The sequence below is a fragment of the Typopeltis vanoorti genome, chromosome 1 (genome assembly GCF_054136105.1).
Source record: "Typopeltis vanoorti isolate ZY-2024b chromosome 1, IOZ_Tvanoo_1.0, whole genome shotgun sequence".
In the NCBI taxonomy this organism is placed as follows: domain Eukaryota; kingdom Metazoa; phylum Arthropoda; class Arachnida; order Uropygi; family Thelyphonidae; genus Typopeltis; species Typopeltis vanoorti.
In genome coordinates this window covers 136,596,391-136,618,507 of record NC_143549.1, presented here as the reverse complement: position 1 = coordinate 136,618,507, position 22,117 = coordinate 136,596,391, and the positions used below count along the sequence as shown (strand labels likewise).

Below are 22,117 nucleotides of genomic sequence, written 5' to 3'. Positions count from 1 at the left end.
CATGATTCTGTTTTCGCGTTTGTAATTTTGGATTGATGGCTGTATTTGGCTTTATAGCAGTTCTGTCTTCTGTTCTCTATTAAATATTGGTTTATTTTATGTTCTTTGATACAGTCGTCTGAGTGCGTTAACACGTTTTTTTTTTAGGACTGTTAATTCGGGGTTCCACCAAGGTACTGATTTTCTTCCATCGATGTTAAGCGTATTGGTTGTTCTGAGTGTTTGGTCGCTGGATTTTTTCAAACCTGATGAAAGCGCATAAGCAAGAAGTCTAAATCGCTTTTCTGATGCCCAGATGGCTAGGTTCTTGTCTAAGCTGAACTGTTGTTTGCTGATCCCATTAAAGTGATGTTCTGAGATTAGGCATGAAAATTCTCATTTTAATACTTTAACAAATATCTCTAGATTGGTTTTATTGGTGAAGTACTTGATGTTAATGTTATGTATGGTTGGTGTTATATTTTTGTTACTGACAATGAAACTTGAGACAATGAGAAGAGGAAAGCTGTTACAGAACAGCTTTCCTCTTCTTCGCATTTCCATTCAGAAACCTAGGGTAAAATAGCGTTGTTTGCCATTGTCAGCTCAATGAAGTTGTTTCCTCTGGTATTTTCAAATGATGGAGTGTTACAGTTGTCGTTTGGCATGTGTAGGGAATATGATGCTATGAAATCTTTCAATTTTTTACCTCTATTGTATTGTGTTTTCTTTAAACCATAATGAGAGTTTATACAAATGAGAGTTACTATCTATTCCAATAATTAGACCATAGTTAATGGTAAAATCCAGGATTTTTCTCGGATTCCATCTGCGCCTGGGGCAGAGCTAACAGGTTTCCCAAAAGGTGAAATATCCTGGATGTTTAGTTAGTGGAATCATAATCGTATGAAAACAATTAAAGCGATATCCAAATAACGCAGCTTTAAAAACCGAATAATAAAATCCTCTCTTCTTTTTGATTTTTTAATAAAAAAAATATCGTATTAATATATAATTGAATTTGAAAATGAATTAGAAACATTTATTTAAAGCAATTGTTTCCGTATAGGGATGCGACTGCTAGTGCAGATCCTCTTTAATTCCCTGGACATAGTTCCATGCTATATGGATCACAGCCTTTATTAAATGCTTCGGTCAATGGCTGCACATAGGATATTCTGTTTATCTGTCCAAGCCTTCTCCGACAATTGCTACATACACACACACACACACACGGATGTTCGTACAAGCCTTGTCAGGCCAGTCTGATCTGATTTCTGACAGAATAGCTTAGGGCCCCAGTTCCACCTCTTAGGCCAGCAAAGTAGATTATTTTTCCACTGACTAAACGCCCAGGATATTTCACCTTTTGAGAAATCTGTTAGCTCTGCCCCAGGTGTAGATGGAATCCCAGCAAAGTTAATTAAGTCCGCGGGGGATTGAGGAAAAAAGAGTGTTTCCTAGATTGATTACAAGGATTCGGGAGACAGGATCATGTCTTATAGAATGGAAGAAATCGGTTTCATACCACAACGTAACGAGGTAGATATGAAGGATTGTTAGAAGTATAGAACTATGTTTAATCTCTCGTGCCAGCAAGATTTTATTAAACATCATTCTAAATAGGAATGAGACTTAGATTGCTGAGGAACAAGCGATTTTAAGAAATTTAAGGTTACCAGAGATCAGATTATTTCCCATAGACATAATATTGAAAAGTATAAGGAATTTAGACTCCCTACGGTATTGTGTTTCACAGACGACTCCAAAGCTTTTGACTATATTCAGCATGTGAACCTGTGGAAAGTAATGAAATAATCTTGTTCTTAACATAGCATGCAGCTATGTTAAGAACAAGTGTTGGATTAACTGATTAGTTTCAGGTTGGAAAGGGAGTTAGGCAAGCATTCCTACTTTCTCACCACCTGTTGTCTCACCACATCTATGCTGAGGACATCTTACATGTAGCATTGCATGAGCTTTAGGCATGATTTAGGATAGGTGGCAGATTGATCAGTAATCTGAGGTACACTGAGGATACAGTACTCCTTTGTAATGACAAGGAACAACTAGGAGAAATTCTTGACAAAGTTAATGAGATCAGTAAAAAATAGAGTTAATGAGATCAGTAAAAAATAAATCCTAAGATTTAGTTGAATTCTAAATCTTGGTTCTTCCATAATTTGCTTCTTCCTAAGATTTAGTTGAATTCTAAATCTTGGGATTTAGAATTCAACTAAATCTTAGGAAGAAACAAATTATGGTTCTCAAAGCAAACACAGCGAAGGAAACCCCTTAGAAACAAAAGTACCTTACTGGAGAAAGAATGGAGGAAGTCAACAAGTTCGAGTACCTGGGATTCATTATTAATGTGAAGAATCTGTTCAGAAGACGTCAGAAATAGATTAGAAATGGTAAAACAAGAGTGAGAGATGTGTAAAATCTGGAAGGATTGATCTGTTTGCACAGGAAAAAAGTTGTGGATTTTGAAGGCAGCTGTTCCTTCAACACAGCGAATTACTGATATGATATTTGAACCAAAAATTGTCTGATTGGTAAAGGATAGCTGCTTTTGAGATGTGGTATTACAGAAGGCTGTTAAAGATATCAATACTGCGGACAAACGGATGGGTGCTAGAAAGGATCAGCAAAATTCTAAGTCTCCTTAAGGAAATTGAAAGAAGGAAGTTTAAAGAGTTAGGACATATTGAAAGGATGGAAGGAGGGCTTTTCAAAACAGTAATAGAAGGTAAAGTTCTTGAAAAGAGAAAGGGTAATCCATAGATGGATGGATGGTGTGTCTGGAGTGACTGATAATCAGAGATTTGAAGCTTCCAGAAAACCACACAAGCCCACCTGACAAGGACTGATGTGGCACATAACTGAACATCTGAGTGAACATATGGCATCTGTTGATGTCCTGTGAATAGATGGATGGATAGATAGATACAGCTATTTGCTGATGAATTATGAATAGGCAGGGAAATGAGCAATGCAACTGATACGCGGTACTTGCAAAATGATTTGATTAAGTTGGAACTGTTGGCAAGTAAAAATTACTATCTGTTCAAACCTTCATATACGAAGATCCACGAGTGATCACCCTCAAATTTTTTCAAACTGTGAAGCAGTTATCACAATTTGAGTAGGAGAATTCGTAGATAATATATAACTTATTGAGAAATATATACGTTTAAAATAATTAATTTTTTCTCAATAATGATTCCATGCGTTAATGATGCATAGCTGAAAATTGCGACTACCCCCTGAAGACCTTTCACGTACTCCCGGGGGTACGTGTACCACACTTTGAGAAACACTGATATAGAACACAGACACACACATAAAACTCGAAGCATTTTGTAGATAAACTTTCAAACATTAAAATTTCCCTATTATATAATTAGCCAGTTAGATGTTTTTTTGTTATATAACAACGTCGAAAAATCAATAGACTGAAGAATGGGTTGAAGAATCAATAGATACTTTTAAAAACGTATTTCCTCTTGACATCACAATGGAGGACAACGATAGCAAATGATTTCATGCGCAGGCTGTGTAGAAGAAATGGATGCGAGTTTTTGGATGTGTGGCGTGTGTTTGATGGCAGAAAAGACTTGTATAAGAGGAATGGTCTGCACTTGAATTCATCCGGCATCAGGAGCCTGGAGAAATTACGTCTTGGTATGAAACTTAATTCAGAGTCAGAGAAACTAGATCATCAAGGGAGGAATGGAAAATATGTGTGTGAAAGTTCGGTTATGGTATAGAGACATGATAAAGATATGAATGTCTTCGAACATGGTTATGTTAAGAATTATAAACACGTTAACACAAGAATATTTTAATGTTTGCCGAATATTTCAGCCTGAAACTAACAGACTATCCTCAGTGGCTCGATAGGACAGTTTTAAGGTGAAATAGAAACAATTGATCATTTAAAAGTAGAACGAGCCGCGTGATGTTACATTGCTAAGCATTAAAGAGAGCTAAATTTCATCAGAGTGATGAAAAATTTTACCTCTCTTTAATGAAATTTGCCTCTCTTTAATGCTTAGCAATGTAACATCGCGGGGCTCTTTCTACTTTTGAATGATCAATTGTTTGTATTTCACCTTGTAAAAACTGATCATATCAAGCCACTGAGGATAGTCTGTTAGTTTCAGACTGAAATATTTGGTAAACATTAAAATATTCTTGTGTTAACGTGTTTATAATTCTTTATTTATTGTCACAAGTGTCTCTCAAGAATAGAACATGGTTATGTATGTGGCGAAGGCATGAAAAAATATGCTTTCGGTTCGGACCTTTTAAATATATAAAATGGGGAGGGAAAAGAGAAAATTCTAGAAAAAGACCAAATAAATTGCATATCTAGTTATAAGAATAGGCTAGGTGCTAGTTTATTATGTTTATACACAAATCCCAGGAGCATTCAAAATAAAGGAGTTGAGTTCGTTGCTATATTGAATATGATGTGGCTTAAGAGAAACCTGGTATCTTGTTGGCATTAGAGAAACCTGGCTATCAGCGTCAGATATGGTAAGTGGGATCGAGTGTAATGAGTATACTATTTTTTAGGAATGACAGAAGAGATACGAGAGGAAGATGAGTACTACTAATGATATCACATGACTTAAGTCCAGTTAGGGTAGAAATACAGGGAAACCATGATGGTAACAATGTTCCTGTAACGGCGAGTTTGAGTCTATCTGGTGTGAAGCGGCGTTTAATAGAATGAAATATATGGTGGGATGTTGTTACATGCCTGGTCGCTCAGTTGCAGGGGACGAAGAAAAGCATCACCAATTTAGCCTTATGGGTACCAAATGAATGATCATTATGGGTGAATTTAATTTTCCAAAGTGATTGGGTAGAAGCGAAATGTCATGATAAGAAAGAAGAGGAATTTATTGAATTGATGCGAGGCAACTTTCTGAAGCAGCATGTGAAAGAAGGAACTCGAGGGTCAAAAAGTGTTGGATTTGCTCATAGCGTCAGAAGGGGTCTCTGTTAAGAATATAGCTATTTCGCCACGAGTTGGTGACAGTGATCATGCTGTGCTTTCTTGGGAAGTATCTATTGTATTGATGCTCCTATTAGAATAGGTTACATGTTGAACTACAAAGCTGGAAATTAAGATCAACTTAGGAGAATACTATCTTTGGTCCCATGGTATCAGTTGCTGAATTGGGAAAATGCCAGCAATGAATGGGAATTTTTGAAAACAGTGCTTAAACGAGGAGGCATCTGAATTTATCCCTACTGTCTGGAGAATAAGTTGGCTAGGAGTGAAATGGATGTGCAATCTTATTAAACAAGATATCCACAAGAAGATGATGTGGAAAGAATATCGTGAGAATAACAGTGAGAGGCGTTATGACATATATAAAGCTCAGGCCAGAAAATTAACAAATATTGTACGGAAAGCTAAATCGGAGAATGAAAAGAAATTAGCCATGCAAGGCAATCCGGAAGAATTTTATCGTTATGCTGCAAGAAAAAGAAAGAATGAACGTGAAAGAATAACTTTATTGAATACAGACGGTACTCGAGAGTCAGAAGCTAATGGGATTGTTCAGTTAATTAGTTCTTACATTGCTAAGATATATCAACCAGGTGTGCCTAACATGGTGCACAGTGCTACATTGGATGAAGAGTTAGAGGTTCATGAAAATGAGGTTGAAGAGCTGCCGCATAACCAGGATAAGAAATTGTCTACAGGGATAGATGGAATATTAGCCCGTTTGCTAAAGCAATGTTCAGTCGAATTGGCTAGGCTCTTCACATGTTTGTATAACTTGAGTCTGAAATCAGGAATGATACCACAGGAATGGAAGGAATGTATGATAGTTGCTTTGTATGAGGGGTGATGCAAATACTAATGTGTCTAACTACCGACCCACCAGTATCTGTAGCGTCGCAGTGAAGAATTTAGAAAAGTTGGTAAGAACTCGCATACAGAAATCGGTAGACGAACGAGCTATACGCGCAAGGAGCAGCATGGGTTTACTAAAGGAAGATTATGCTTTAGCAATTTGCATGTATTTTATAGCAATGTTACCGCCTAGTGCAGCCTTATTTTCCAGTAGGCACGGTCTTGATGTTATCGCCGAGTTGGATAAAGGGAATGGATACACTATGATAATGTTGGATTTTTCTAAGGCATTTGATAGGATACTACACGAAAGGCTGCTGCATAAACTGGAGATTATGGGATTGGAATTAAACTCTTGAATTGGATCAGGCGATGGTTGACAGATAGATATCAAAAAGTGGTATACAGTGGGTGTGAATCTAACAGATTTAAGGTGACCAGTGGCGTACCTTCCTTGGGCTATTATTGTTCAATCTGTGCATTAATGACATCAAGCGGTGTTTAACCTCAGATGTACAATTATTTGCCAGTGATGCAAAGATAGGTAGGGCAATGAGGGATGCTACTAATATTCAGCAATTACAAAATGATTTTAATAGACTGGAAATTTGGCAAATGAAAACAGCTCTCGGTGTAATGTTAGTAAGTGTTAAGTTAGGCACTTTGGCATGGTTAGAGTTCCAGCGGCTATTATATATTAGTAGAATTATGCTACAATAAATTTAGGAGGCAAACGATCTTGGCGTATTGGTGGATCGGAATTCGAAGTGCTAAGGTCACATAGCAAAAGTTGCAAATACAATTCAGATGATAATTGCAGTGTTGAAGAGAACCTTGGCATGTAAGGATAAGTCATTTTGCCTCTTTATAAGGCTCTGATAAGACCACACCTGGATTATAGTGCGCAGATTTGGTATCCCAGGTTCCAAGGGGAAAAAGAAGCTGTGGAATGGGTGCAGAGATTAGTTACAAAGATTATATCCAGATTACGGATTTAGATTATGAGGACAGATTGCAAACATATGGATTGCAGACTCTGGTTAACAGAAGAAAGAGGTGTGGTATGATAGAGGTCTATAAACTTTTGAATGGATTTATAGGATGTCATCTGATGAAATTTTTCGTTATATGAAAAGTGGGGAAGAGAGAGAACACAGGACATCCATAGATGTTAACCTTATTTGAAGTCAAGAAAAGGGGGCAAGAGCTAGATTTTTTCTCCACAGAGCAGTGAGTGGAATAGTTTGCCTTTAGGGATAATGAGTGCAGCTATTGTGAATGAATTTAATGGAAGGTATGACAGCTTGTTTGGATGATTTATAGCCTCCCTCGATGAGTCGCTGACTCCTTGGAGGTCTCTAATAATAATAATAATAATAAAATCACTTAACGCCTTTTTATTCCCGTATAAGAAATAGGCGAGGCTATTTTAGCCCCATCTAACTTTTGGAGACTGAGTGGGCAGTTCAATCTCTACTGGTAGCCAATTAGAGATAGCTGGCCGAAGGCTATGACTGACTGATTTGATCGGCACGCAGTGCAGAGTCGGCTAACAAGTTCTTCCATCTCGTAGTCCCTGACCCTAATACAATATTTTTAATGTCTGAAAGTAGTGTGGGTTCGACGGTCGATTTTCTTCAGTTTAAGGGACGAAAAAGTGTCCAGCAGGGAAAAAACCTGCTTGCCCGTGCCAGAGATCGACTAACTTGGGAACCAGTCGAAAAAAGCTTAGAAAATGTTTCTCCATTCGACGAAGACTAGAGGCAAGATTGGGTTGGGTTCAGATCTAGTCGTCGCTTAGATTTGAGGACAGACCATTAACTACATTGAAAATATGAATCACAATAATGCGTCATAGATCTTACATATAGTTGCTCATCTCAGTCACAGCTGACAATTAGCTACATACATAAAAATAATTTTAAATAAATATTAATAAAAAAAACTTACGAACAGTTAATTGTGATCACTTCCCAAAACTTGGATATTGGCCAGCCTGCTTGGCCGAGTGGTCAGTGTATCTGCTCTCCTGCCAAAAGGCTTTGGGTTTGAATCTTGCAATGGGTATGTTTGTTTGTAAATGTCTGAAAATTCTAGTGGTGGAAGGTAGATGGCGTTAGTGTAGTTGCAGTTCGTGGATTGAGTGGTGGAGACAGAGTTGTAGAGTAGGGTACCCTCCCTCGATGAGTCTTTGAACTCCGTGGAGGTGTCACGTAATAATAATAATACTAGCAAACAATCTGATGGGGGTTAGGTTTGGACGATTTCATAGCCTTTTCACGTTTCAAGGAACATAGGATGGAATTTGAATTTGTTGAGTTTTCTACAATTGTGGGGTTCTCAGTTGATTTTTTTGTTTATGGTAGAAAAGAAAACATTTGTCTGTGCCAGATATCGACAAACTCGGAAGCAGATCAGAGTTAAGCTTAGAAAAAGTTCCTCTAGTTGGTGACTAGAGTTGAACTTAAACCTTCATGAAGCCTAGCACAGAGGATGGAAACGGCACTTCCACTACACAGGCTTGCTGTGAGAAACAAAGAAGATTTTTATGCTCATCAGTTCAACACACAACACACACTGCCAATAATTGTCTACACCCCACCCCCACTCCCGTTATTTGAAGTTATAGAACATTCTAGGTTTGTTAATAACACAAAAACCAGTGTACAGATAGCAGGAAGCAATATTACATTGTAACAGTTGAATACAGGTGGTATGGCAACATGCCATGAACTATGACTTCAAGAGAAGTATTATCAATGTTGGTTACATTGGTGGCATGTGCATACGTGCCAATGACACCCACCCAGAGCATCCAAAATTAGGTTGGCGAAGTGATCCATAATGGAGACGTTCTGGCAATGCTAATGCTGGAAAACACCTAAGGTGGCCGCAGCAAATAACTGACAGGAGTGTGTTAAACCGACTGCAATCGGCACAGAACAGCCCCAATGAGCAGTACAGTAACGAGGGTATGAAGCACCTGTAGCAAGTGTCTAACTTGCACCCCCCCAACCCAAAAATGACAAAAATTTTGAAAAATTTAAATATAACAGGTTAAATTTTACTAAATGCAATATGTTAAATACTTACTATTAACCCCATCAAAATGAGTTGGAGAATTTGTGTGTAAAGCGGTGTATTGCCGAAATTTAAAAATACAATATAAAGTGGACTTTTATATCTATTTATTATTTACGTTTTGCACCCCAAATCTAGTTGCACCCGTGGCGAGCTCCTCTTTTGCCTAGCCCTCGTTATGGCACTGCCGATGAGTTCCAGAGCGCCAGCACTAATGCCGTATGGAAAGAGCTCCATTTACTGGGTTCCATGTAAGAGCAGCAGTACACAAGACGAATATCACAACAATGAACAAAGCAGCTCGTCTGGCCTGGTGTAAAGAGTGCAAACTGGACAATTAACCAGTGAAAAGAGTACTCTGGAGTGATGAATCAAGGTTCACATGTTTCCAGTCTGATGGCAGGGCATGGATGTGGAGGCAGCTTGTTGAACGCTTGTTACTACAGTGTGTTGTACCCACAGTAAGGTTTACTGATGGTGGGGGCAATGGTGTGAGGTGCATTCAGCTGGTTTGGAGTGGACTAATGGTCATTGTCTGTGGTTCCATGAAGGCAGCTTAGTACCTTGATATTCTGGATAATCAGGTGCTGCCTACATTGTGGAGTTTTTATGGAATGCACCTATATTATCAAGATCACAATACCACAAAGCTGCAGCTGTTATGGAATGGTATGAAATGAATGTTAAAGCCCTAGCCTATGCAGAGTTCTGTCGTCAACGTCATCGAACACCTCTGGGACGAATTGGAGCAGCATTTGAGGTCTAGAGCAGTCCTCTAGCTGTTGCTGAACTTAGTGCTGCTTAGATGGAGTGGAGACATTCCATCTGATGCACAGTGGTGGAAAGCCTCCCTCAAAGAGTGCAGGAGGTGATCAAAGCCAAAGGTGGACATACCCAATAGTAGTTTGCTGACTGGTATGAACTGTAAATTGCTAGTGTTTGGACAATTATTGGTAGATAGTGTGTACACAAGTTTTGTTGGTTAGAGAATTTGGATGATCAGTGTCAGAGGGCATATTGTTAAAGTGGCTAAAACAGCTCATATATACATACAGTATATTGTATTAATAATGTATACAGTATAAATATATCGTTTTTTGCAGATGATGTAAAATTAGGTAGACCAATAGTCAATAATGAGGATTTTGATATTTTACAGGATGATTTAAATAGACTGGCAGTATGGGGGAAGGAGAATCGGTGGTAATGTGTAATGTTTTGCATTTTGGAGAGAAAAGTTTACCAGCTGTGTACCATATTGATAGGACCAGACTCCAGGTATGTGAAGCTAAATGAATGAGATTCAGTTCAGGTTTTAGATCCAGACTTACCTTGGTTATTAATTTGTGAAAGAAATCTCAGAATGCAAATTTTCTGAAGAGGTTGATGCAAATTATTTGTACAAATTCAGCAGCATCTTTATAATTTTCACATGCTATAATCATTGAATTTTTTCACCCCTATTTGGAATTTTAGATCTTGCAAAATTTTTTAATGAGGATGCAGAAAGTCTGACTTAAACTGACTTGCAATGAAAGAATATAAAAATATTTCAACTGACATTCCCCTCCTCCAATAAGTAGGGCAGTGGCTCCCCCACCTAAAGACAATCACAAACATCCATGTCTGTAGAGGATTCAAACCAGTGACCCGTTGGTTGGAGAGTGGGTATGCTATCCAATCAGCCAGCTAGGCCGACTAAGGATAAAGACTGCTCTACTACCACAGCAAATATGAGACTCTTCCTTGAATTTGGAACGCATTCATCTTCTATACCTCAGCCCAACCAAAGACACCCATTTTAACCTGCTAGGGGACACCATTTAGAACTTTAAGCTCACTTTTGGTTAGCATGCTTCAGTGCTATTACCAGTGTAGTGCCTGAGTGCACATATTGTATTGTACTATTTGATGATGGTAATTTGACTTTGCCAAAATACTGGAAAGATTAATCCCTTAGCATACCAATTAAAAATCAGAAAGCGGTCATTTTTCTGCCAATTTTTTGGGCAAGGATGATTTGCTGGATCAAATTCATCATTATTTGAAAAATAATGATGAATTCTCGGCTGAAAGGAAATAGGCACAAGATTGTCTAGCGTTTATATTCGGTTGTATTTATACGCGAAACCAAAATTCAAAATCAATTTTGGTGCAATAAACAAAAGATGTGTCACAGACATCTTTGCATGTTAAGGAGTTTAGTTAAGTTAAATTTATTGTAATGAACATTAGTAGCATGACATTGTAACATTAGTCTATAACGTAATTTCTTTAATAAAATCTAGGCATGAACACTCAACATAAGTTTCACCATTAGACAAGCAAAATGTTTTTTCAAGCAATTACAGATGTTAAAATCAACTAGGGAGCACTATTTAGAATTTAGGCTCACTTTTGGTTGACATGCTTCAGTGTAGTGCCTGAGTGCGACTTATATCAAAATACTGTATATGTTACCGGCAAAGTGTGAAAAGCAGGGGCATTCTATAGAATGCCTAGGCGTTTTTTGGCAAAGTATGAAATGTCTGTTTTTTTAATATTTTACATACTTTCCCTAGGTATTGTATGGGCATTCTGAATTGCACTCAACTGCCTTTTTCATACAAAAGCACTTCAAATTTTGGCACTTGGTCTTGCAAGTATACCTAACGAACCCTTGGCATCTACTCATGGACTGAGCGGAAGCGGATGACCGGAGAGCTATTTCGTGGTGAGGAACGTCTCCAACTCTTAGTAAGTCCTTGAGACATAAAGTGAATTGTGATCTGGCATAGAGTTGGTTTAAAATTCCTTCAGCAGTTCCAAGTCGGTAAAACCCATCGTCTGTCACATTCACAACAACCGCCTGTACCTAACCTAACCTACCCTAACCTTCCAATGGCAGCCAAATTTAAAACTTCAAAACCTTACCTAATAAGTTCCAAGTCGGTCAAAACCATTGTCTGTCACACTCATAACAACCGCCAGAACCTACCCTAACCCAACCTAAACATCCCATAGCAACAAATTTTAAAACTTCAAAACCTAACCTAACTTCCAATGGTGGCAAAATTTAAAACTTCAAAATAAAAATATATCCGAAATAGTATTTGTCATTCTATACAATACCTAGAGAAAGTACGTAAAATATTAAAAAAACAGACATTTCATACTTTGCCAAAAAACGCCTAGGCATTGTATAGAATGCATGCTTTTCACACTTTGCCGGTAACATATATACTGAGACACATTTCTGTGAAAAAAATTTAAGATGCAACCTGCATTCATTTGGAACAAGGAATGCAGACCACCCACTGATCTATCTCTGTTCTCTAACGTATATGATTGTTATAAAAATGTTTTCATAATGGTTTCTCTAGAGATATCTTTCTAAGAAAAAACGAATAAGACACTTTGCAATATTTATCTGTCTTTATTTAAAAAACGGAACTTGCTGAGTCAACAGTTCAATGGAATTCAAGTGTATAAAAGAGGTCACCACGTGATCCATCACATTTCACCACAAAAGAAAAGTTCAAATGCATATAATATGAACTTTGCACTATATTTACTTTAGGAAGAGATTCTCTAAAGATGATTCCTGAAAGCAAAGTTGAGTTGTTTAACACCATTTAGCATTCCTTATAGAAATATAATTGCCAATTTAGTTGCATATATACTGTATATATATATATATATATATAAAGGGATTTCCAATGCACACAATTACATCGTAGCCAAACAGTGATTCACAGATTTATTTACACTTTATTTAATAAAAATATTTACACTACCTCTATACCAACTTGTGCATTGTGTAAATCCACATTATTATAAAACGAACTTTTTTTTAATGTATATAATACACTTCTTTTAAGCAGTTTAGCAATTCAACTTCCCTTTCAGGATGAGAAACATGAATGATGGTACCATATGAAATTTCCTGTACTCTTGTGGAAGGTCACTTGAGGTGGACTTTTTCAGGCTTATCATAAAAATATCACAATGAAGACTTCTGAACAATGAATGATGCATCTGCTTTCAGTAATGATTACTCTACTTCAGTCATGACTAGTTTCATCTGGATGTCCAAGTCAGATGGGAAACCGTGAATTAATTCCTCTCTTACATACCATGAAGCTCTTTATTTTTGGCATCACTATGATGAATAAATCATCATAAATGGTGCCACTCATGGAATGTACTAATAATTTTTCTCAAGGTAATTAGTTTTATGTTAACTACTATACCACCATCAAGCAGATTAGCTGAAAGCAAGTGAGAATTATAAATATGAGAAAAATGCAATAATGCACTCTGCTTATATTTTTTTCTTTCTTTCTATCCCCCCCCCACTCTCTAGGTGACTAGTTTATGACAATTACATAAGTAAAATAACATTTTAAATTAAAAATGTAGAAATAAATGTGACTTCACTTAAGTGTGACCACTTTTGCATTAAAAAAAATATCAAAAAGCAATTAAAAGCACATATTTACAATTTTCACTTCACCTGAGAATTAAAAAAATTTCCAAATAAAGCAAAATTTGGTAGCAATAATGTCTCTAACTGAAGCAAATTACTTCCATTTTATGAGTACTATATATGCACATAAATAACCTTATAATAATAAAATTCAAAGAAAAGAATATTCAGTTTACAACTGAAATTCTCACTGGTAATAAAATTATCAATTAAATTTGCAGCCCCAAACTAAAATTCACACTTTCATTATACACATTTCTTATTTGAAGCCACTAAGTAAAATTAATGGCTGTTATTCCGCAATCAAAGAATGCATTTAAAATTACTATCTCCATTATTTACAATTCTACATATTTCTTTACATATATTAACAAATGCATTTATCTTTATCTCCCCTCCCCCATATTTATTATTATTAACATAATGAATTTAGACATATGTTGAAGGTAAGATGAAAGGCATTTCATAAAATCCAACTGACATTATAAAAACAAATAATTATATAAAAAAATTCAGTATTCAAGTCTGGCAAATCATATCTTAAAAAAAAAAAAAGACATGAAGTGCAGTTTTCATGATATTAAAAGAACTTGTAGGCAGATATTCTTTTATAACCAGTTGAAATGCCCAGTTCAATAATACTAGCCAGACTGAAGATGTATAAACACCAGTTTACATGTGAGCTGCATTTTTTGTTCATGCTCACCAATACACAAAATGGATGAGTTTCATATGGAACATGTAGTTTTTGTGTAAGTCTAATTTTAGGTATAGTCAGGCACGAGGTTTACCTCTCAATTCCATCGCACTACTTCGTCCAGGATGAGCTGGAGCATAACTGTCCTCCATATGCATTTTATTTCTTGATCCTTGCCCTGGACCCCTCTCTCTTTTATTATAGTGACCCCTTCCCTCACCATAACCATGGGAAGGACCAGGAACAGATGGCCCTGGTGGAGGCGGTGCAGTTGGTCTGGGTCCAGGATAAGGTGGAGGTGGTCCGGTAGGTGGAGCTTGAGAAGGACGATTTCTCTATTTAAAAAAAAAAAAAAAAAAAAAAAAAAAAATTATGCATATTTTAATGGTGTCTATCAAGTGATGACAAACATTCTGATTAATCATTATTACGAGAGACATCAGACAGTAAGAATACAAGGATAGTATTTATTTTGATATTTTTCAATAATAGTGGTAACAATGCAAAGGTACACAGATGCAATTCAAAATAACTTATTTCAAAATGTGTGGCCTCACACAAAATTATGTAGCACTGTTCAGTTTTTATATAGTGGAAATTGATTGTCAACAGGTAAAAGAGTATGGTAAAGAGCAACAATCCCAAGTCAACAGCAGCAGAATTCAAGATTGGCACCATCAACAGACAGGAAATGGAACTAATAGACAAACTGGATAAGTACCAGAATGACATAAAAGGTGTTACTAAAACAAAGACAAAAATAAGTGAGATTCTTCTAAGTAGAAAGGAAGGAAGGAGTAGCTACAGTATGTATTCAATACTAAATATGAAGATAACCTTCTTGAATGGCATGCAACATATACCTTACCATATAAGGTATACATGCAATATATGCCTTACCTTACAATATATACCTCTGGGTCTGGCTCCCACTGATCACACCTCAATAAAGGTTGAAACTGGTCTGGGTAGTGATCCTTCCCATAATGCATAGCATTATAAATGTCTGCAAGGATATGCATGTTGCATGATGGACTACTAAGGTAACTGATGTGAAGTCATTAACTTCTTTATAGAAGTTGCCCAGTCCTGAAAACAGTTCAGGTGCAAACTTGTTTGCTTACACTTGGATAAAGGATTTAACAAGTATATAATTTCTTGGTTTCTTTAATTTATAGTATAACTAAGTGGACAAACTTCCAACAAATTCCTTTGCATTCACCCAAAGTTGATGCCTGGTGTGGGTTTACAGCTTCATTTATCACTGGACCATTCTCACCAGTTGGGTCCTGTGACCTGCTCAGTTACTGCCGAGAAGTGTTGTAATAGGATAGGATATCACTGGACCATTCTACTTTGAGGACATTCTCACCAGTTGGGTCCTGTAACCTGCTCAGTTACTCCCGAGAAGTGTTGTAATAAGAAACAATTTTGTTGTGCCACAACTACAGCAGCACCTGTGCATGGATTCATGCATAGGTGCTGCTGCTTTCATGCAAGATAGGCACTTCTGCACATTGGTTGATCCATCCAGGGTGTTCTTTGAGAACATTTCACAGACGCCAGCTGTGTATTTCCCACTGCATGGCTATCTTGTTCACCTGACCTGATCCTCTTGTGACTTCTGGCTGTGGGGATTTCTCAAGGCAAGGTACATTGGGATTATCCTAACTTTCAGCATTGAAAGACAGCATGTGCACAACATAATTTCCTACCAGCTGCATTTTGCGGCATGCTGGGAAGAGCAACACATTGAACAGTACAGCCATGAATGCATAATATGTAACTGTTCAGATAATGGTTGGGAGAGAATCAGTGAGTGGAGTGAGGGTATGTAGCCCTCATCCCAGCAAGGATTAATTCAGTTATTCATTCCAAGTAGGTGTTTAGATCTGGCAAGCAGAAACAATAATTAAATCATTGAAAATTTGTATAGAAATCAGAGAAGTTATCTTATTTGATACACTACTGTAGTGACAAACAGGCATGGGAATGAGAACTGTAAGTTCAATCTGTAAAAAAGGAAACAAAAAAAAAGAAAAAAAGATTAGAGTCAGAGCTTTCAAGCATGAGACCTGGAATCTGCATTATAGCTGAAGTGAAAGCTGCTTAGTAAAGGTTCCAGGATGTTGAGTTGATGCTGACAATTATTTATTACTGTGGATAGATGGAAAATCTGTGTGTTATTTTATTACGACAAGCAAAAGTTTGGTACTGAGTTAGAGAAGGAGGAAGCTTACTTGATATGATTTTTTAAATAACGATTTCACACGTGTAAGGGAAATAAAATTTGAATTTATTATTAAATACTCCTATATATTTGGAAAAATATCAAGGACTCTTTGCAAATATAATATACCATCTTCAAACCATTCTGGAAGTTATCTTTCTTGTCACTTATTAAGGATAAATTATCATCTCTGTCCTTGCTGGTGTTTCAAATACCCTGTTCTTGTCATTTTAGACAAGATCAAGATTACATAAGATTTCTAGAATCAAGAGGCCTTGCTTCTCATGTCATCAATACTAGACAGAATTAAACAGAATCAAACAACGCTGTTGCACTTCTTCCCTTCACGCATTAGGACTAGTGGCCTGTTACAGAGCTATCCTTAGCTCTTCTAAGCTGTACCCATCCTGAGGATAAGGTGGCTAAGCCCTATGACTGTGTTTTCATGGGGCCAGTTTGCCTGCTTGTGGGATGAAAAACCCCAGATAAACCGGGAAGAAAAAATCCTACTGTCCATGCCCAAGACTGGCTAACTTGGCAATGGCTGAGAAAAATCCTTAAGCTCCTAATGTCAGCAATGGGAATCGAACCTAGGACACTCCTTTCCCAGGCATATGGTTACGAAGTGCATAGCCACTCGGCTAACCACGCAGACCCTGTTGCACTACAAAAGGTTTAAATCTGATTATCTATTTCTTGAATCATGTGAAGCGATTCAAGAAATAGATGATCCATTCAGTTGCCATATTAATCTTAAACATAGTGTATGTCATCTATAAGTTTTGGGAAGTAATTACTATTAATTGTTAATACATTTTATTTTTTAATTATATAACTATACCTCTTTCCCTAGAACTTTAACAGTGTTTCCTTCTACTCATAGCTGCAACCGAGGCACATGGAAGTATGTACATGCTGTATTACTTGTTCTCATGTTGTTGCAGCCAGGTCTTCCGCCTTCTCTCTGAATGATGCTCATGGTATATTGAGCAAACTATATAGGAGTATGTAATAAATTCAAATTTTCTTTCCCTTGCATGTATGAAACCATTATTTAAAAAAGTGCATTATGACTATCATGCTTGTCCCTATCAAATGACTAGGAAGCTTATTTGAGCTGTGAACAGTGAATTTGCTAACAAAGATTATCTCATTGTTTAGGTAATTAAAATGCCAAAGGATTATGCTTTAGAGATAAATAACAAAGAGTGATCATCAGAATTCAGAGAACAATAAAGGTAGCATATGAAAGTAAGGAAACATTTACAAAAGGAATCGAAAACCATAATCTAGGCAGTTGACACAAAAGTTAGCTACTGAGGTTTAATAACAGGTCTGGTTTAGATTTTATAATTTATGCATTAGCAATAATGCAGCATATTATTTAGATTTAGGCACAAATGTTGGCAAAGTGAATGTGGAAATGTTTTGTTCTGTATGATTTTTTTTTTTTCATGAGTTTGCGTTTGTTTTTTAATTTTTGGTTATATCTATGATGATTTTATAATTTTTTTGGGAGAGATTTTTTCTGATGCACAGTGAAACTGTTAGCCTTTACTGCTGTATTGTTGAACAAGGGTCATACTGTCATACATCCTACAACTGTATATAAATGCATGCTACCAAATGTTATGGGACATAACATAAAGCTCCAAAAAATATGACAGGTAATGTGTACCACTGAAAATTTTTTAATTTGTGAAATTGATACCAGAATAAAAGATTATGCTGTGTGTTTCACCACTAGATGTCTGCTACACTGATTGTCCTGACACATAAGATATTTAGCATTTTGGTTATTTCTTCTGGAGAGCTAAAGCCAGGATTCTGAACTGTAAATCACAGAATTTTAACTGTTAAACTCTTGTCTTAGTATATAAAATTGCCAATCCACCAAGCAAATGATCATGAATACAGACAAAGCATCAGCATGATATGATTATGTTAACTGGAGATATTAATGCAAAGATTACAAAAAATTGCAGTGTTTTGTGAGATAAATAATTTTATCACTGGCAGAAATCATTTTAAATGAGGAATTGGACAAAAAGGAGATGAGGGTCACTTGGTCTCCACTAAAAAACTATGTAGCAGAGATAATGCCAGAATGTATTTCAAGGGTGATGAGGTAGGTATGAAAAAGTTAGGCATACATGAACACACACACATAAAAACAGGGCGTACTTTCAACATGTGGCCAGGGAAGAAAGAACAATGATGAAAGGATGATACTGGTTAGTGAAAATGATTGAATGACAATAACAGTGGAGACTATAGTTGAGATATTAAATGAGCAATTCATAAAGGTACTTCACCTTCATCAATGTGACATCAATCAGAGCTTGAGTGCAGAAGTAGTTTCCATAAAGCTTCTTTAAGAATATAGTAAATAAATATGAAAAAGGTGGCAAGATATTCTGGAGGTTGTTGAATAAGCTCAGAAATGGAGGAAGGAGTGCTGTAAAAGGAATCAGAGACGATAAAGGTGATATGAAAACTGGAGAAAAAGATATCCTTGAAGTATGGAGTAATTACTTCGAAAAACTGCTAAATGAAACTAGCAGTGATGACAGCACAGTGATAAAAAACACTCACCAGGCATGCAATCAGGAATACATATGCCTGAAGTAGAAAAAGCCATCAAAAGTCTGAAATGTGGAAAGACAGCTGGAGTAGATGATATTAGACCAGAAATGTTCAAGTATGGAGGTATAAAAGTTTTACAGTGGCTACACTGCATAGTTCAGAGGGCCTGGACAGAAGGACGAATTCCAGATGATTGGAGTAGAGCTCTCATAGTACCCATATATAAAAAGGGAAATAAAACTGATTGTGAGAATTACAGAGGTATTTCTCTACTGAGTGTTCCTGGTAAGATTTATGCCAGTATACTTGAGAAACCGTTGAGAAAGATTGTGGAAGAGAAGCTTGGTGAAGAACAAGCTGGATTCAGGCAAAATAGAGGCTGCCAGGATCAGATCTACACTTTATGACAAATAGTTGAGAAAGCATGGGAATATAACAAAGATCTATATTTAAGTTTTGTCGATCTGGAAAAGGCATATGAAAATGCCAAGAGAGATGCTATTCAACATGCTACAGTTATATGTCATGGTGTCAATAGGGCATTATATCAAGCAATACTTAGTCTTTATTTGAGTTGTAAGTCAGCAGCTAGAATTGAAAGAAGTATAGGAAGATGGTTTAATGTTAAATCTGGTGTGAGAAAAGGATGTACATTATCCCATCTGTTATTCATTATCTATATGGATCACATTATGAAGGAAAGTGGTGTTAAACCTGATATCAAAATTGGAGATGTTAATGTCAGCTCCTTGCTTTATGCGGATGATGTTATACTTCTAAATAAATCCGCTACAAGTCTGCGAGATTCCCTGACTAAATTGAATAACTGTTGTGATAGATAAGTATGAGGGTGAGTAATAACAAGACAAAGATAATGAAAATAGGCAAAAGCATTGTGAATGGAAAACCTATAGGACAAGTAAAACATTTCAGCTACTTATGCACGATTTTTAGTGAGGTGTCCGAGCAGTTAGCCTAGTGGCTATGCACTTCGCAACCATATGCCTGGTGAAGGAGAGTCCTGGGTTCGATTCCCGTCATTGACGTGAGGAGCTTAAGGATCTTCCTCAAGCCAAGTTAGCCTGTCTTGGGCGTTGACAGCAGGGTTTCCCTGCCCCAGTTTATCTGGGGTTTTTCATCCCACAAGCAGGAAAACTGGCTGTGTGAACACATGGATCTACAGCCATAAATACTTAAACCCCCATGAGGAGGCTCAACTCGCCCCAATAGGGATGGGAGAGAAAAGGGAGTTAACTCCATATGAATAAAAAAAAAGTGAAGATGGTAAATTAAATATGGAAATAGACAATAGAATCAACAAAGCTAGTATGGTAGGAAGTCAACTGAATAAATTTATATGGAATAAAAGAGAAATTAGTCAAAACACTAAATTACACAAGACAGTGTTCAAACCAATTTTAACTTATGGATCTGAGAGCTGGGTCAGAAGTAAAACACTTGACCAAAGACTAGAGACCACAGATATGAGAGTCCTGAGAGAGATTAGGGGTGTGAACAGATGGCATCAATGGCAATATCATATTAAAAATGAGGATATTAGGAAAGAACTTGACATTGTCAGCATCCAGGAATGTGTTAACAGAGCTAATCTCAGGTGGTATGGTCACTTAAACAGAATGGGCGAAGAAAGATTAGTGAAACAAGTGTTCTCTGCTAGGTTGGCAGGAAAAAGACCCGAGGGAAGACCAAGATATAGGTGGATTGATACGGTAAAAAGTGCCTTAGAAGACAGATCATCATCATCATCAAATTCCTGCCATGTACCCTCAAGGGGTGTACAGGATATGATAGTACTACATGAAAAAAATTGCATCATTATTAATTTCCTATCTACAATTTTCCTCCAAATCAGTCTGTTACTTGTCAAGACTCCAACATTATCAGATCTTATATTTCTATCGTCTAAAGCACTTTGTACCATATCAATCCACCTATATCTTGGTCTTCCTCTGGGTCGTTTTGCTGCCAACCTGGCAGAGAACACTTGTTTTGCTAATCTTTCGTCGCCCATTCTGTTTAAGTGACCATACCACCTGAGATTAGCTCTGCTAACACATTCCTGGATGCTGACAATGTCAAGTTCTTTCCTAATATCCTCGTTTTTAATATGATATTGCCATTGATGCCATCTGTTCACGCCTATAATCTTTCTCAGGACTCTCATATCTGTGGTGTCTAGTCTTTGGTCAAGTGTTTTACTTCTGACCCAGCTCTCAGATCCATAAGTTAAAACTGGTCTGAACACGGTCTTGTATACAGCTAATTTAGTTCTGACATATTTCTCTCTTATTCCATATGAATTTATTCAATTGACTTCCCACCATACAGCTTTGCTGATTCTGTTGTCTATTTCTATATTTAATTTACCATCTTCAGTAAAAATCGTGCCTAAATAACTGAAATGCTTTACTTGTTCCACAGGTCTGCCATTCACAACACAGTTGACATTTTCAATGATTCTGCCTATTTTCATTGTCTTTGTCTTTTTATTGCTGAACTTCATACCATATCTATTACAACAGCTATTCAATTTAGTCAGAGAATCTTGCAGACTTGTAGCAGATTTATTTAGAAGTATAACATCGTCTGCATAAAGCAAAGAGCTGACATTAACATCTCCAATTTTGATATCATGTTTAATACCACTTTCCTTCATAATGTGATCCATATAGATAATGTATAACAGAGGGGATAATGTATATCCCTGTCTCACACCAGATTTAACATTAAAATATCTTCCTGTACTTCCTTCAATTCTAACTGCTGACTTACAACTCAAATAAAGACTAAGTATTTCTTGATATAATGCCCCATTGACACCATATAACTGCAGCGTATTGAATAGCTTCTCTCTTGGCACCTTGTCATATGCCTTTTCCAAATCGACAAAACTTAAATACAGATCTTTGTTATATTCCCATGCTTTCTCGACTATTTGGCGCAGAGTGAAGATCTGATCCTGACAGCCTCTATTTGGCCTGAATCCAGCTTGTTCTTCCCCAAGCTTTTCTTCCACAATTCTTCTCAACCGTTTCTCAAGTATACTTGCATTGATCTTGCCAGGAACACTCAGTAGGGAAATACCTCTGTAATTCTCACATGCAGTTTTATTTCCCTTTTTATATATGGGTACTTTGAGAGCTCTACTCCAATCATCAGGAATTCGTCCCTCTGTCC

The 22,117-nt window shown here is 36.8% G+C and overlaps 1 protein-coding gene across 1 annotated transcript in view; it reads right to left on the bottom strand.

Annotated features, from left to right (window-relative positions):
• Positions 1 to 12,370: 12,370 nt before the first annotated feature.
• Positions 12,371 to 22,117, bottom strand: part of kuz (zinc-dependent metalloprotease kuz) — a 258,645-nt gene continuing 248,898 nt past the window's right edge. Inside the window, exon 14 of the mRNA XM_090399403.1 lies at positions 12,371 to 14,438. Coding sequence (XP_090255529.1) covers positions 14,181 to 14,438 — 258 coding nt within the window. The 3' untranslated portion in view covers positions 12,371 to 14,180. The remainder of the gene's footprint in view (positions 14,439 to 22,117) is intronic.